Source organism: Bos indicus, chromosome 19, assembly GCF_029378745.1.
Source record: "Bos indicus isolate NIAB-ARS_2022 breed Sahiwal x Tharparkar chromosome 19, NIAB-ARS_B.indTharparkar_mat_pri_1.0, whole genome shotgun sequence".
In the NCBI taxonomy this organism is placed as follows: domain Eukaryota; kingdom Metazoa; phylum Chordata; class Mammalia; order Artiodactyla; family Bovidae; genus Bos; species Bos indicus.
The window spans coordinates 37807647-37823019 of NC_091778.1; the positions used below are offsets into that span (position 1 = coordinate 37807647).

Sequence of the window (15373 nt, forward strand, 5' to 3'; positions counted from 1 at the left end):
ACCGTACATCAACATGAATCAGCCATAGGTAATACTATATTCTTGATCTTAACATCCCTAGCCTTGCTCCCCACCTCCATCCAGCCCACATCTCCCTCCAGAATCATCTTTCAGGGTACCAAGCTATCATGTCACACCTCTGCCCTCAAATCTTTCCGGACACCCCTCTACCGTAACCCAAGCATAAGGCCCTAGCTTTGCTGCCTGGTTTTCAGTGTGTCCACCCCATCCCCACACTACCTCTCCAGCCACATCTCTGCTGTGAACACCTCACATCAGCCAAATGGACCACACTCACATTTTGCCCCTTCTGTTCCCACCACTGTGTACACTCAGCCTGGCCTTTGATGCCCAATGGTATGTCCACTGTTCCTGGAGGTCTACTGAGCTCACCCCTGGGGGCTCCCTCTGCACTGCTGTGAGCTCCCCAGACCTGGGCCCGAGTCTGTCTCCTTTTTGGGCCCTATCAAGCCTGGTATGCAGTTGGCTCTCAGTCAGCGGGTGCTGGGCCGGGAGTGCTGGCTCATACCCTGGAATCCGTCTTGGTTGACGTCACCAATGCTTGCCACAGAGAAGCCGAAGGCGGAGCGACTGGGGCCATGAAGAAGGAGGGAGGGGTGGTCTGGGAAGGAGGTGCCTGCCTGGTTCATGAAGATATAAATCGCACCCCCTACTTCCTCTTTCCGCTCAAAGTAATAGGGGGCACCCACCAGGAGGTCCTGCCACCTGCAAAGGAAAGAAGGAGGGGAGATGGAACACGCAGCATAACTGTTATTTAGCAGACACAACTGCGCCAGGCAGGGCACACAACTCTACAAGTGATGCCTCTGGCCATAGGTTGTGGGAAGGACATGGAAGGGTCATTGTGACCAATCTAATAGAAAACACAGGTTGTGGAAAAGCCATGTACAGACAGATCACACCCAAACAGCTCATATCCACCAGGGCCATACAAATGACAGGCACAGTCAGTGAGATGCAGGCATCACGAAATTGACATGCAAACCCATAAAGTCCAAATCCCATAAAGTCTGATTGCAAATCAACATGCAGAACTGATTTGTAAATCCCTGCAAACAACATGCAAAAAAACACACAGTTGCAAACCTCTATTTCTCTGCCCTCACTTGTGCAAGCCCACCCCCTCATCATTCTCCCTGGCCCCAGAGAAATGTCCCTGGATTCTTACCCATCATTGTTCAGGTCTGCCAGGGCAATGGCACTGCCAAAATAGGCTCCCACCTGCGTGCCCTCCAGCACCTGCCTCCTCCGCAAGTCTCCACCTGCTTCCTGGCTCAGCAAAAAGACAGCGCCCACATGTTGGTGCCGCGGGGCACCTGTCACAATGGTGATGTTTGTGGGGTGCAAGATGGCACTGCCCACCTGCATCGTGTAGCCTGGGATGGGGGGAAGGTGGTCAATTGAGACTCCAGTAAGGTTGGTCCCCTTGTACTCTGGTCATCTCCCAGGATCCCCCATTATCTTCTATTCCTCTATTCTAAGTTGGGCAAGAAAGCGGACCTTGGATACCCAGCCCCAAGTCCTGACCGTACTCTGACCATGAACTCCATGAGGGTTGTGACTCTGCCTCTGGGTGGAGTATACAGCTGGTGCTCAGTAAGTGTGTGCTAGCTGAACTGAATGCTACTGGTCTCAGTGCAGTCTGGCCTCTCTACTCCACAGACACTGAAGGGGAGAGGACCAGTGTGCCAGGGACTGAGCCCCCTTTCTCCTCCCCACCAAAGGGCCACTACAACTGGACTCACCAATATAGAGGTTTCCTTGGTCCTCTGGGTCCTTGTAACTATATTCAGACAAATCCCAGTCCTTCCGCTGAATCATGTAGCTGTTTCCTTCACAAAGATTTGAGGAGGGGGTATAAGTCACCACTCCTTTTCTCCACTATGTCCAGCCCCCCCTCCAGATAAGGATAATAATAACCCCTTTTACCTGTGAGTACTTTGCCATTTGAAAATCACTTACTCTTTATTTTAACAATTCTGAGCTAGCATGATGACCCCATTTTGCAGATGAGAAAAGTGAGGCTCAGGGATGGAGGCTCAGGGATGTCCAGTCATGGCTGGAATCCAGTCATCTGGGTACCGGCATACTATCAAGAGATGACATTTCTCCCACCCTGGTCAACGAAGCCAGACTCACACCATTATTTTCTCCTAATCCTGTCCCCAGACTCGGGCTACCTACTTTCCCCTGCCTCCCAGGCTGCTGCTGGAGAGTACCTTGGCCCTGCCAAGGAGTGGGAGATAAGACTAGCAGAGTGAGCAGAGGCCTCAGCCTCAGGTGAGCCCAGAGCTGTGACTATGCCCTGGGCAACCTGTTAGTCAAGAGGACAAAACAAATAAATCACTGGGATGTAACATGCCACATAAGAAATATAGTCAATAATAATGTAATCACTTTGAAGGGTGACAGATGGTTTCTTGGCTTATAGGGGTGATCATTTTACAATGTACTTAAATGCTGATCACCATGTTATACACCTGAAACTAACATAATATTGTACATCAACTATACTGCAATTAAAAAAAAAAAAGAGCAAGATTCTGGCCTCCCTCTGCTTGTTGATTCTGCAACAGTAGGTGCAGTAAGGGAAAAGAGGTCACTGTTGCTACAGCCTGTGGTGGAGAGAGGCAGGTGGACGGTGTGTGAGCCGTCAGATGCCTGAAAGTCAGTATGTGGTGTGGCAGAATCAAGCATGAGTTTTGATACAAGAAAATACTCTGCAGCCCTCTCAAAAGATTGCCTTGTATGCACTGACATGAAAACATGCCCCAAATTTATTGATACATGGAGAGGAAGTAGCAGAACAATACATTTAAAATGATTTTCTGTGTGGGTATGTGTGTTTCTTAAGATACCTATATATTCTAAAACAGGTCTGGAAGGACCCACAAGACACTTAGCAGTATACACTGGGAAATGGGACAAGGGAGATGCGGGAGAAGAAGGGCGCTCTTCCTGTTTATTCTACTGTACCATTTAGTAGTTGTACCAGGGATGTGTTTTATTTTTTAATAAGTTTTTAAATGGTTAACCTGGCATCAGAGGGACCTACATTCCAATACACATTTCAGGACTTACTACTGGCCTTGGGCAATTTATTTTACTTCTCCAAGGCTCAGTTTTCTGTAAAATGGGTATAATAATACTTGCATTTTAAGATTAATTAAGATAATAGGTGGACCTCTGGTACCTAGAAAGCACTTTAAAATAGCAGAGGTGGTTGCTGATGTTGGCAAGGGCATGCTCTCCTCTGCCCTCTTGTGTGGAAGCTCTGACAGGCTGCTTCAGGGCCTAACAGGGGTGGTGGTCTCTGCTCTTCTTCCCTTCCCCCACAATCCCCACCTTTCCAGTTGTAGGCACCAGGAGCGCCAAAGTACATCTGACAGGCTGCCTCAGGGCCTAACAGGGGTGGTGGTCTCTGCTCTTCTTCCCTTCCCCCACAATCCCCACCTTTCCAGTTGTAGGCACCAGGAGCGCCAAAGTACACGGTGTTTTGGGTGAAGCCGCCGCTGGTGCCCAGCTGGCACATGCCCGTCTCCAGGTAGTCAGTGTTGCTGTTGCACATCTCGTTGTGGTAGGTCTGCCAGTCATCCCTGGCGTCCAGCTCCAGGTCGTTGCCTCTCACATAGCACTTGCCCACCATGCGCCGCTGGTCCTCTGACCCGGACCACAGCACCTGGGTGTAGCGGTGGGCACAGACCTGGGGACCCCCCCAACACACACAGCTAAGCCCACGGTGGGGACTCAGGAACGGAGTCTCCACGGCCCCGTGCACCTCTACTTTTGCAGGAGAGGAGTGGAAAGAGGTCTCCTGGCTTTTCTCTCTTCCCATAGAAATGCCTGGACCCGCATTGCCTTTCCAGAATTCCAAAACCTGCTCTGAGGGTTAGAAACACTTTTTGGAAGACCAGAAGGTACTGGATTTTGAGAGTGGCTTAGAGATCTCGGCAAAATAAAAAGGGAAAAGGATGAGGGGATGTGGGGCTCAGGTTCTTGGGTCTAAAAGGAGCCAGACACAGAGCAGGTTAGGAAGTTGCTTCTCTGTTGTCCCCTGATGATCCTGCCCTCTTAATAAACGGATCAATATTAGAATAACAACCACCACCACTGCAGCAGTAGCTAATACTTACTGAGTGCTTACTTACTTAGTAAGTATATACCAGACACAAGTCTGAGCTTTTTGCATATTAATTCTCTTAAGCCTCCTACCAGCTCTATGGGCTAGGGATAATTACTTCCTCATTTTAGATAAGGACACTGAGGCACAGAGAAATAAGCAACCTCACATCCAGAGAGAGGCAGGGGATATTCAATCCAAGGCTGTCGGGCTCCGGGGTCAAGCTCTTAAGCACCAGACTGTGCTGCCTCTCTCAAAGCTTCTCCCGGCACATGAGAGGTGCTCCATTAAAGTTTATTGGGCAAATCAATAATAGGGTATTTGTAAAACAGCCAGGGGCCAGATGAAACCCAGAACCAGACCTAGCTCTTGCTGCCGAGTCACTGGGAAGTTTCTAGTGTTGGCAAGCAGGACATGCTCACTAAAAACGAACTGAATGAATGGATGGGCAAGTAGAAGGCTGTGGAAGGACCCAAGGTCTAGACTGACTTAGGCGGAGCTCTGGACCCACCATCCGTATAAGAGACTAGAAACGGTGTTTCAGTGAGCTGGTCAAACCCGGAGCTTACAACAGTGTTCAAAGGTGACAGAAATCACAACAGTGATGACTATGGGGGTGACAAGTGACTGAAAAGGAGTGTACTGTCCGAAGTGATGTAAGTATGCTATTTCTTTAATGGGTGTTGATTACTTGGGTTTATAATTTGCCAAAACTCAACTGAAACTTAAAATCTGTACATTCACTGTATGTAAATGTTACATGAATTTAAAAATGAAAAATAACTTGTCTATCTGGGACTCAAAAATTGAGATCCCAGGGGCCAGCACTGATGAATGCAGGCTGGAGGTGACAAGTGACAGCAGGGAGTGGCCCCCAACCCAAGCCGGATGAGCTGGGGCAGAAGGGCTGTGCTTCTTCCGTCAGCTGGCCTCCCCGGAAGGAGTGCGGCCAGGCCACATTGCCTGAGGCTCTCTCTGCCCTTTCCATCCCGAAGTCCCTTCAACTCATTCCCACAAAGGGTGAGCACCGCCCCCACCCCGGGGTGGGGGGAATGGGTGATTCAGAAAGGACCCAGGCTGGCCCTTGGGAGAGCGCCAGACACCCTCCCCATCCCCCTGCCACAGTGCAGGATGAAGGGACACACATGTCCATGGAGACATACAGCTGCAGAAATCGACATTTGCAAGCTCATGCACCAAGGTCCCTTCTCCTGCTCTCTGCTTCCCTCTGCAGCTCTCGGGAGATGAAAGGAGACGTCTGGAGGGGGATCCGACGGCGAGCCCCGACTTACCAGGACTCTGCCTGCAGGACCCTGGCTGGCCACAGTCACGCCGAGCCACATGTCCTCAATGATGTGGTTAGGGTTACCTGTGGGCATGAGAGGGCTCATGAGCTAGGGCACCTCATCCCATCCTCTAGGCATCGAGAGCCTCCAGAGGGCAGGAGTTGGTCCCTCCCAAATCTCCCACTCCAACAGGGCTGCCCTCCCTCCCTACCTTCCCCAGCCCATCACAGTCTGAGCTCCACAAATCCCATCTGGTCCCACTCTCCCCTAGGGCTCCATCTTCCCAGCTGGACAAGAAAGCACTTGAAACTGCCCAGCTGAGCCTTCTGTCTCTTCTAGTCATTCTCTCTGTGCTGCCTCCTCCATCAGGCTCCTGACCCAGCACCAGTTCCTAAGCCCTCTTCTCACTTTTCTCCTTGATGTCCATCCGCTCACAGTCATTCTTGTGGGCAGTGAGTGGGCACAGGTACACAGCACCAGTCCGGTTGGTATAGCCATCAGGCACAGCGAGGTCCCGGGGGGCGCCAGCCAGGAGCCTGGGGGCAAGAAGGTAGTAGACTCAGGCTCATACTCGCCAAAGCCTGCTTCAAACAACTCACTGCTTGATGTACGTGTACCGAGCATCTGCTCTGTGCCAGGCTCTGAGGGCAGGAGATGAATGGCTCCGTGCCCCTCCCTCAAGGAGTGCCCAGGGTGGGGAAGGCAGGCAAGGAGACAGACACCTGTGGTCAGTGCCTCATGACAGGAAAGCAGGGAGCAAACCAGCCCCGACTCTGCATGGGGGGCCATCAGGGAGGCTCACAGAAGAGTACCTTGGCCTGAGTCTGAGGATGATGCCCAGGGCTCACCAGGTAAAGAAGGGGAGGAGGGGCACTGCAGGCTGAGGTCTGACATGTGCAAGAGCCAGGAATTGTGAGCAAGAGGGTGACTCAGGGATCTGCAAGGCCCTCGGTACAGCTGGAGGCCAGAAACATGGGGAGGAACAAGAGGACAGGGTGAGAAGGGAAGCTGTGGAGGGATTTTAAGCAAGGCAGAAACATGGCGAGATCTGGGTTTGGAAGGACTGTTTCGGTATCTGACTGACATAAGCAGATCTGGTTTGGGGAAAGAACGCTTGGCTTCTGAGATGAAGGTAGATGGGAAAAGAAGAAGGCGGCGTTGTCTTGGCACAAGATTCAAACTTCCAGAGATCCGAGGCAAGAATGTGTGAGGTGGTGGGGAGGGGTGGATAGTTGGAGGCCTGGGTCCTACCTCTTTAAGTCGTCGGAGGACTTAGATCTTGGGGTGGTCTGAAGAATGTGGGCAGGAAAGGACAACTGACCCCAAACCACAGCTGGGTGAGCTGAGTCAGCAGGGTCCTTAAGTGACCCTGGAGTGTTTTCTCGCCCCCTTCCTGCCATGTTGAGACAGATTTATGAGGTATGGGGGTGACGGCAGGAGAGCTGAGTACCTGACACTTTGGGCAGAAGGGTGAGCACGAGAGTCGGGGTGAATGAGGACTTCAGTCACCTTGTCCCCAGTCTGCCTGGAGCCCATCTTTAGGGATGCCACCTGCAAGTCCCTACAAGGGTTCTTAGGGCTCCAGCAGCCCATCCCATACCAGACAGGTGACTAGAGGAGAGGAAGGCAAGTGACCAGCCTTGACACATTCTCTCAAAAGGTAGTTCTTGGACCACTAGAATAAAAAATCCCTGCGATATTTGTTCAACAGGCAAATTCCTCAGCCCACCACAGACAGCCTGAGTTGAATCTGAGGGTAGAGCCCTGGAACCTGTATATTTAACATACACCCCAAATATTCACATCGTGGTTTAAGAACCCAGCTCTACCACCCCTTGCTCTCCCAGCATCATCTGTCAGCAGCCTTTGGACATTCTGCCAAGACCACCTCCTCAATCTTGCTGGACCCTGCCTCCTGGGTAGCAGACATCTCCCAGGTACTCCTCCATCTGCCCTGGCAATGCTGGTTCCTGAGGCTCCCAACTCAGAATTGGGGCGCCAGGCCTCCTGTTAGAGCCTGGATATGCAAAACAACAGCCCTGCCTGCAGCTCCTGCCTGGGACCTGAGAGAGAGGGCGGCAGGGAATGGGCAGCGCCAGGCCTGGGCATGCCGGGGCCTGGGTGCTTCCGCCCACTGGGTATCAGGAATGCGCTGCCTGGGGGTGCCATGAAGGGACCACTGCCTGCACCTCACACCTCAGCTCAGACCTCACCCTGGAGAACAGTTCCTAAGAGCAGGGGTGCAGCTTCTCTATGCAAAGCAGGGCGGGCAACTCCAACAGAAGGGCTGGCAGCGGACCAGCGTGGCAGCCAGGCCCTGTTAGTCATCCTTGGTCTGGGCTGAGGTGGGTACCTAGTGAGCCCATGGCCTCACCACCTGTAGACATCTGCCCCCAGTGTGCCTGATAGGTGAGAGCGGGGAGCCGCTACCTGTGGAAAAGGAATATTTCAGCCTTGGAGCTGAGGGGTCTGGTTCTAGGTGTGTTCTGCCTCAATGGACAATTTCCTTTACCTCTGAGCCATGAGTGCCTCATCTGTAAAATGGGCCAGCAGCTGCCCCACCAGCCTCCAGGATGGTTGGGGGAGCAGTAGGTTCATTCTTTAGAAGGGCCTTCTGACTATGAAGCCGAGGCCCATGTGAGCACGGTGGTTCTGCTTTCTTGTGGCACCAGAATGGCCCCAGCACACCCCCAGGCCTTGCTCTGGGGACCCAGGAATTTCTGCCCTGCCAGATGAGGGGATCTAAAGCAGAGCACACTGGGCAGACTAGTTCAGGTGTTTGGACGGGGCAGAGGGTAATGTGGAAGTAACACTTCTGGGGCCGAAAGACACCAGGCCATCAGTCAGGTCAGCGGGCTACTGGCAGCTAGTCGTTCGAGGGTGGGAGCTCAGATTTGGCTGGAGGTAGCAGCTGGGGGTTGGCTACATGACCTTGAAGGGGTGGGTCCAGGCCTCAGTGGGCCAGGGGTCCCTGGAGAACCCAGATTGCATTCCAGGGCGAGCAGTGCAAGGGAAGTGTTGCTATGCCTGCGGCTTTCCAGGCCCAAGTTTAAGTGCTGGCATGGTTGAGGAGCAGGTGGCCACACCCTCCCAGCAGCCTCATCTTAGAGGGAGTGGCGTGAGGGACCCCTTCCTCTTAGCCTCCTGTGGTACAGAGAAGGCAGAGCTGGGCATGAAGAGCAATCGGATTGACATAAAACCCCTTACTACCTATACCCTTTCCACTCTCACCTGCACCAGCCTGTGCCCACTGAGGGGCAGTGGGGCAAGACCCTAACCCTAGCCCTGCATCCCAGGCCCCTCCCTCCCCAGAGATTCCACAAGGTGCTCCCCCCACCTCCCTGGAGTATTTTTAGCTCCTACTTGGCCTGCTTAGAGGCCCTTTAAGGCCCTCTGGCTCCCAGCCCAGGATCCAATGGATCCACAGCCAGAGGACTGGGAATAGAAGGGGAAGGAGGGTGTGCAGAGGGCCGGGTCCAGCTTCCTCCAGCCACAGTCAGGTGTGGGAAAATCCAGAGGGTGGGAAAGATCTTTTCGTTGCTGTTGTAAATGAATGTAAGTTACTAAGCAAATGAGCACACTGCTCCTGCTGTTGGATCTGGTCCAGATCAGATCAGATCAGAAGCTGATCCCTCCCAGACCACCACTGTGGTCACCCTCCCGGCAGCGGTCAGAAGTGGGACGCAAGGCGGGATACTTTGTTCAGCTCTTGCAGCAAGGGAGAAAGGAGATTGGACAGCCTCTCTCCTAAAGTCAGGCTGGACTGGGTTGGAGCGGGTGCCCCTCCAGAATGAGTAAAATGACCTCTCAAGGGCTTTCAAATAGCTGCCTTTTCACCCTACTTTTTGGCTCCAGCCAGACAGCCCCTCCTGGACTTTGTAGAGGCCCCTGGGCTCCAAGTCCAGAGAAGCCCTTTCTCACTCCTGCCACCACCCCCCCCACCCCATCACTCTTCCTGGGGCAGATCAAAGCTAATGCAACAGCCAAGTAGAAAGCAACAGAATCAAAGGAAGCTGGGGAACAGGGCCCAGGGGTGTCAGGGCACCAGTCAGTTCACCCCAGAGAAGTCTCCATGGGGCATACTGGGGTGGGATGATGTTCAGAGAAACAGCCCATAAGATTCAACTTCCCAGACTCATCACCTCAGGCAGGCACTGGGGTGGCCCCAGCGGAAAGGCTTCAGTTAACACTGAGGGGCCAGCGAGTCCAACACTCAGGCCATGGGCCCCCATGCCTTACTCCTTTGGCCAGAAAGCCAGTTAGGGAGGGTCCCACTCCAGCTCTGAGTGCTTGGGTGGGGTGGGGGGCAGTGGGGTAGGGGGCAGCTCTCTGATGCCTGAATCCCAGCTCTGTGCCAACCCTCTGCCTGAATTAGCCATGTCCCCAGAGGCCACTCCTGTGTTAGCTGAAACTGCAGCCTCTTCGTCCTCTCCAGCTGCCCCCAGTCCCCTTTACCCTCTGGTGACTCAGCCTAGAATCCCAGCACCAAGCTGGGGAAATGAGAGAATGAGAGAGGACAGGAGAACGAGGCCTTGCTCAAGTCTCCAATAATAAAGAACAAGACTTTTTCTCATTTCTTCTCCCTTTCTCTGGCTCCTTAGTATTTTTTTCCCACATCTGATCCCTTAGGTCATTTTTCATGTCATCTAACCTCAATCCCTCTTGCTGTTAGTTCTGACCAAGCCCTTTTCACTTCATTTTCTACAAGATCAGGCTGCCCCTACCTCCCATCCAGTTTTACGCCCCTTGGCCTGGCCTGGTCATTGGAGAAAGCCAGAGAGAAAGGACGCTACGGATCCAGGCCTTCTGCTTGCAGCCACAGCTGCTCTGCCCATTTCCTCTGGCACGAGCCTTGCAGGCTGCCAGGTGCCTGCCCTACCCAGGGAAACATGATTTAGGAGAACAAGTAAGCCTGGTTCCTGTCTACCTCAGGTATGACCTCATCTTCCAGGAGCTGTGGCTACCCCCACCCCAGGCTTCCCAAACACCCTCATTTCCATGCAAAGGCCCCAGAGGTATCTCCCATAGTCTACAAGGTCAGGTCAGGCCAGGACACCTGGATTCCCAGGAGGGAATGACAGAACAGGTACCAGGGGAAAGCAGGGGAGGTCTGTGACCAGAGAAATAGTCCCTCTGCTTCCCCGGGGGTCCTCACATATCTCACTAAGAAGCCCAAAGCGCCCTGGTCCTCTCCCCTTCCCTGCCCTGCTTCTGATCACCAGGAAACTGGAGATTCCAGGGACTGGGAAATTGGGGCCGGGGTTAGAGTAAGCCTCTGATATTGTGGGCACGAACCTTAGTCTAGAGATGAAGGTGATGGGGAACAAAGACACACCTTCATTTTTAACCATTACTACAATAAGGCCTTCTTTGAGAATATAATGAAAGCTATGCTTTTCCCCTCTCCTGGCTCCAGAACAATGCACAGACATGCATGACTTTGCATACACTTTCCAGGGTCCCTGTATCTCCTGAAAATCTGCAGGGAACTCCAGGCTCAGACTTTGTTCAGGATCATGAACCTTCCCCCATTTTCCAAAGGGACTTTGAAGCTAACAGAATATAAGACTGCCACCTGACTTGCTGGTTCCCCTGAGCTGTGTACTCGGCAGCTGTTTACATCTGGCTACACAGCTGGCTGCAGCTAAGCCCAGCTGGCCCAGCTGGTTCTGCCTAAGGGTCATGGGGCAGAATTCAGTGAGAGGAAGAGATGAGCCAAGATGTAGAATCACCCCTGGAAAGACTGAAGATACCCAACCAAATGAGTCACCCAGAACAGTATCTAGAACTACCTGTCACTCTGAGATTCATCAGTTTTAGAAACTTCTGGGCTCCTGAAAGGCCTAATGCCGTCTCTAGCTACCCAGGAAGAAAAGTAGGACTCCTCCACTAAGTCACCTTGAGTGAGGCCCTTGGTTAGCACAAGAGCCCTCAGCTGATGCAGTGTTTACCCCAAATCATCTCCTTAAAACCTCACTATTACCCCCATGAAGAAAGTGCCCTAATATGTGAAGAGTCAGGTATTAGTGACAGATTCTAGATGGGAAACTGGTAATGGGATTGGGAGCCTCTTCTTTCTCCACAATGCCAAGTTGCCTTTTACACACCAACAGAGGCAGGAAGGCATATATAGATCCAGACTGAACCCCTTTCTCGGGAAAACGGGCCCAGAAAATGGAAATATCCTGCTTAAGGTCACATAGCAGTAAATAAAAATAAAAAAAGGCGGGGGGGGGGGAGTATTGCATATTACAGAATCTATTATTTCCTCCAACTTTCCATTACCTACCCTTGCTTTTCTGATGTTCTCTTTACACTACATTGCCTTATATTATGTTGATTCAGCAATGAAAATCTGAAAATCTTTTTCTGGGCTGGGGCAGAAAGAGCACTAATATAGAAACTTAAGCTGATGGTCACTTAGGGTCTCCAAAAGATGGAGAATTGGCTAAGGCCAGACGGCAGCCGCTGGGCCCAGGTTGGGAAGGGTGTGGTGGCCCTAACCTCTGCAAAAGCCAGATGGAATTGAGGCCAAGTAGGCAGGTAGACTGGGCAGGGGCCGGGCCAGCAGGGCAGGGGCCAAGGCTGAGGCAGAGTCTGGACTTTGGACATTCCAACTTCCTCAAGTTTCTGCAGGTTCCAGCCAGAATTGGAAAAGGTTTCAACACACCCTTTATCTGACACTGTCCTCTTGCTCAGCAGGGTTTGACATCTCAGTAAGTCAAACAGAAGAGCCCAAAGAAGGCCTGCCTGCGCTGTCCTAACAGCCTTCCCTCCTGGACAGCCTCACCTTCCCCAGCTGCCCTTTTCCTCCACCTGCCAACCTCAGCACACTGAGCCCACGCAGAGAAACTTCTCAAACTTGGACATGCCCCTCTGGGCATGATATAGGGTGGGGGGCACAACATAAGCAGCTGGATGTGTCTCCTTCCCGTCTCTCTTCTCTGTCTAGCTCTTTCCCCTCCTTCTCCTTGCAGGTGTTGGGGAAGGAGACCAGAAGAGAAAAACACTATTTCCCTCCTGAAACCAAAACAAACACAACTCAGGTTTGAAGATTCAACATGAATCCGTGGAATGCGAGGAGACAGAGACGTCTAGTGGGAGGGCATCACTGCCGGGGTGTGGGGGTGGGGTGCAGGAAACCAAGGGGGAGTCGGGACAGCTCCTCCTCTCACTGCTACTTCTGCATCCTCAAGGGGTCTGAAGGAGCGCCTGGACAGCTCCAGCCACCCAGACTCGCCGTCACCTCTCTCTCGAACCACCAAGCACTTGAGAAGGCCCTCCAGTCTGGTTCTGCGCAGGGTGTGGCTGGCGGGGCCACACACTAAGTGTGAGGTGGGGGCGGGCTTAAATGCATATCCCCATAGGTTCTTCCCGGGAAAGGGGAAAGGCATTTATCTTGCAGTTTTCCCCAGTTCCCAGCCTTGGAGAGATGAGGCATTCGGTACACTAAATTCCCGGTTCATTGAATGGGAGGGGTCTCAGGAAACGGGGACTCCACTTCTATTCTCAACAGAGGTTTAAAAGGCCGAGGGGCTGAGTCTAGACAGGTTCTGGCCAGGTCAGCACTTGCAAATGATTACTGCCCCCATCCCACTTCCAATCCCTCTATTTCCCGCCAAGCTTCAGCAGCAGGAGAGCTGCCTAGGTCCCCGCCCTCTCAATCTTCGTTCCCCAAAGCCGACGGCCTGCGAGCCTGGAAGCCACCGGGCCCTAGGGCTCGGACTCAGCTCGAGATCTGCAGCCTGTGCTCACACTCTCCCTCCCACCCCACTCCGGCCAATTTCACTTACAGGTAGCGCTGCTGTCGCTCTGTCTGCCGATGGAGGGCGACCGAGTAACCGAAGAGGCTGCCCGGGTTCCCGGCCTCCTTCACCACCAGGAATCGGGTGTCCAGGTTGAAGGCGGAGGCGGCGCGGTTGCTTGCGGCCACCATCAAGGCGAGCATGCCGAGCAACGGGCGTAGGACGCCGGCGGCACGGCTGGGGCCGGGGCCCATGGCTGCCGGCGGGAACCTGGCTCCTGGCGAGAGCGCGTGAGGGCGTGGAGCTGGGAGTGAGGACCTGTTCACCTGCTCCCCCGCGCCACCGGAGAACGCTCCCGCCGGCCGCGTAGTTAAGCCCCGCAGCGCTGATCAGTTTCTGGCCCCCAGACTTGGTCAATTTTACATCCGCTCACGGTCTGAACGCTCAGATTTCCCTCGGAGGTCCGCGGGTCTATTCTCCCGCCTGCACTGTCCCGGGTCACCTCCCCCCTGCCCGGGGCACCCTGCCCCTCAGCTCGCACCGGCCGCGCCCACTTGGCCACACAGTCGCCTCCGATCCGGGTTCGGTGGCGGATCTGAGCAGGCAGACCAGTCCACCGCAAGGAAGGCAGGAAGGAGGGGTGTCCCCCCGCACGCGCCCCGCCTCCCCACGCCCAGCCCCGCACCTCCCCACCTTGCGCGCCCAGCCAGGACTAAGCTTTCCTTCCGGGGAAAGAGAAAAGGTCCCGGCTCGGCCGCCGCCTCTTAAAGGGGCAGCACCGCCCCTCCCTCATCCTTCCTGAGCCGGCTCCGCCCTCTCCCCCAAACACCTGTCGGGAGACCCCAAAAGCTTGGATTTCCCCTCCCCTTCGCTTGCTCCTCCAGAGAAGCGTCGCTTCCCGAGCAAGATGGATTGGACGGGCGGGGCCGGCGGTGGGATTTGTCCCGCTGCTTTGCTGCGGCCGCTGGAGAGGCCGTTCCGGGCGCGGCCACCTCTGTGGGTCCGGCTGGAGAGCCCCGGCATTGGCGCATCTGGGAACCAATGTCCGCAAGCCGCAGGCTGGAAGGCTCTACTCTCCTCCGCCGCGCTGTGAGTCCCTGAGAGGTTAGCGGTCTCTGAGCGTTCTTCCTGGTACCCAGCCCCTTCGCCTTCCTTGTCAAGATTTTTTTCTTTTACCCACTTGTTCCCACCCACTTTGACCCGGGCGGGGAATGGTCTCGCAAAATCAGACAGATATTTAGCAGTGGTAATAACCAAGCATCGCTAATTATAATTAGCAACGACAGCGTTTTCCCCGACAGGCTACGCCTTCTGATATCTACTGTATCATGAATATCCAGTCGATGTGAAAAGAAGTCCCTTCTCTTTAGAGTGCCTGCGTAGCCAGGACCTAGGCTCAGACTGTACCCATTTCTGATCCACGCTTGCCTTCAGGGCCCAGCCCAGCAGAATCCCCAAGGTCCCTTCCTCCCACCCAGGCTCTGAGTGTTTGGAGACTGGGCAGGGACTTCAGCCCCAACAGGTATGTCGTGGGTGGCACCAGGGTTGAGTTAGGTAGGCGGAGTCCAAAGATTTGGTTATCCGCAGAAGAATCTAACTAAATGGAAACTTAAAGAGATCACTCTGTTTTCTTGAGTTTAACTCAGGTTTCTTTTGTTGCAGCACAAAGACCCATTTCCCCTGAGCATTCTTTTTTCTAGGCTTTAGGAGCTTTCTTACTGTGGTACAACAGTTCATTCTTCAGAGATTACTTCTCAAAGTTCATTTTAGAGCCCCTATCTCTGAGAGTTTATGGTAATAAGATCACCATATTGTAGGGCTTGGGCAGTGTAAACTATGCTACCTGCTTTACAAATATTAGTAAATTAAATCCTCACAACAATCTTTCAAGTGTTATCTCTGTTGTAAGGTGAGAAAACCGAGGCTCCGTGAGGTTAAGCAAATTGAAGGCTACGCAACTTGGATTTTAATCCTATGCTTTCTGACCCTAGAGCCCTTTGTGACCACTTGTGCTAATAATTAACATTCAAACCATACACGGGGCACATTTAGGTTTGGTGGGGCCTGAAGTTTGTACAATTTGAAGCCCTCTTTAAGGAAAAGGATAAAGAATTAAGAGTACAAAATGAGATTCAGAGCATGGGAAGGGACTCAAGCTGAACTTCTTTTTATGAATCCTTTCACCTACAGACTCTCATTTC

The 15373-nt window shown here is 53.2% G+C and overlaps 1 protein-coding gene across 2 annotated transcripts in view; it reads right to left on the reverse strand.

Moving 5' to 3' along the window:
- Positions 1-13839, reverse strand: part of ITGA3 (integrin subunit alpha 3) — a 32295-nt gene extending 18456 nt beyond the window's left edge. The window contains exons 1-8 of one of the 2 annotated variants that reach the window (XM_070773295.1): positions 13714-13839; positions 13221-13449; positions 5836-5963; positions 5434-5510; positions 3475-3724; positions 1767-1853; positions 1190-1397; positions 530-726 (exon numbers count right to left, since the gene is read on the reverse strand). In XM_070773295.1, coding sequence (XP_070629396.1) covers positions 530-726; positions 1190-1397; positions 1767-1853; positions 3475-3724; positions 5434-5510; positions 5836-5963; positions 13221-13426 — 1153 coding nt within the window. In that variant the 5' untranslated portion in view covers positions 13427-13449; positions 13714-13839. Of the gene's footprint in view, positions 1-529; positions 727-1189; positions 1398-1766; positions 1854-3474; positions 3725-5433; positions 5511-5835; positions 5964-13220 lie in introns of both variants that reach the window. The other variant, XM_019982066.2, reaches the window with a different exon arrangement.
- Positions 13840-15373: the final 1534 nt, after the last annotated feature.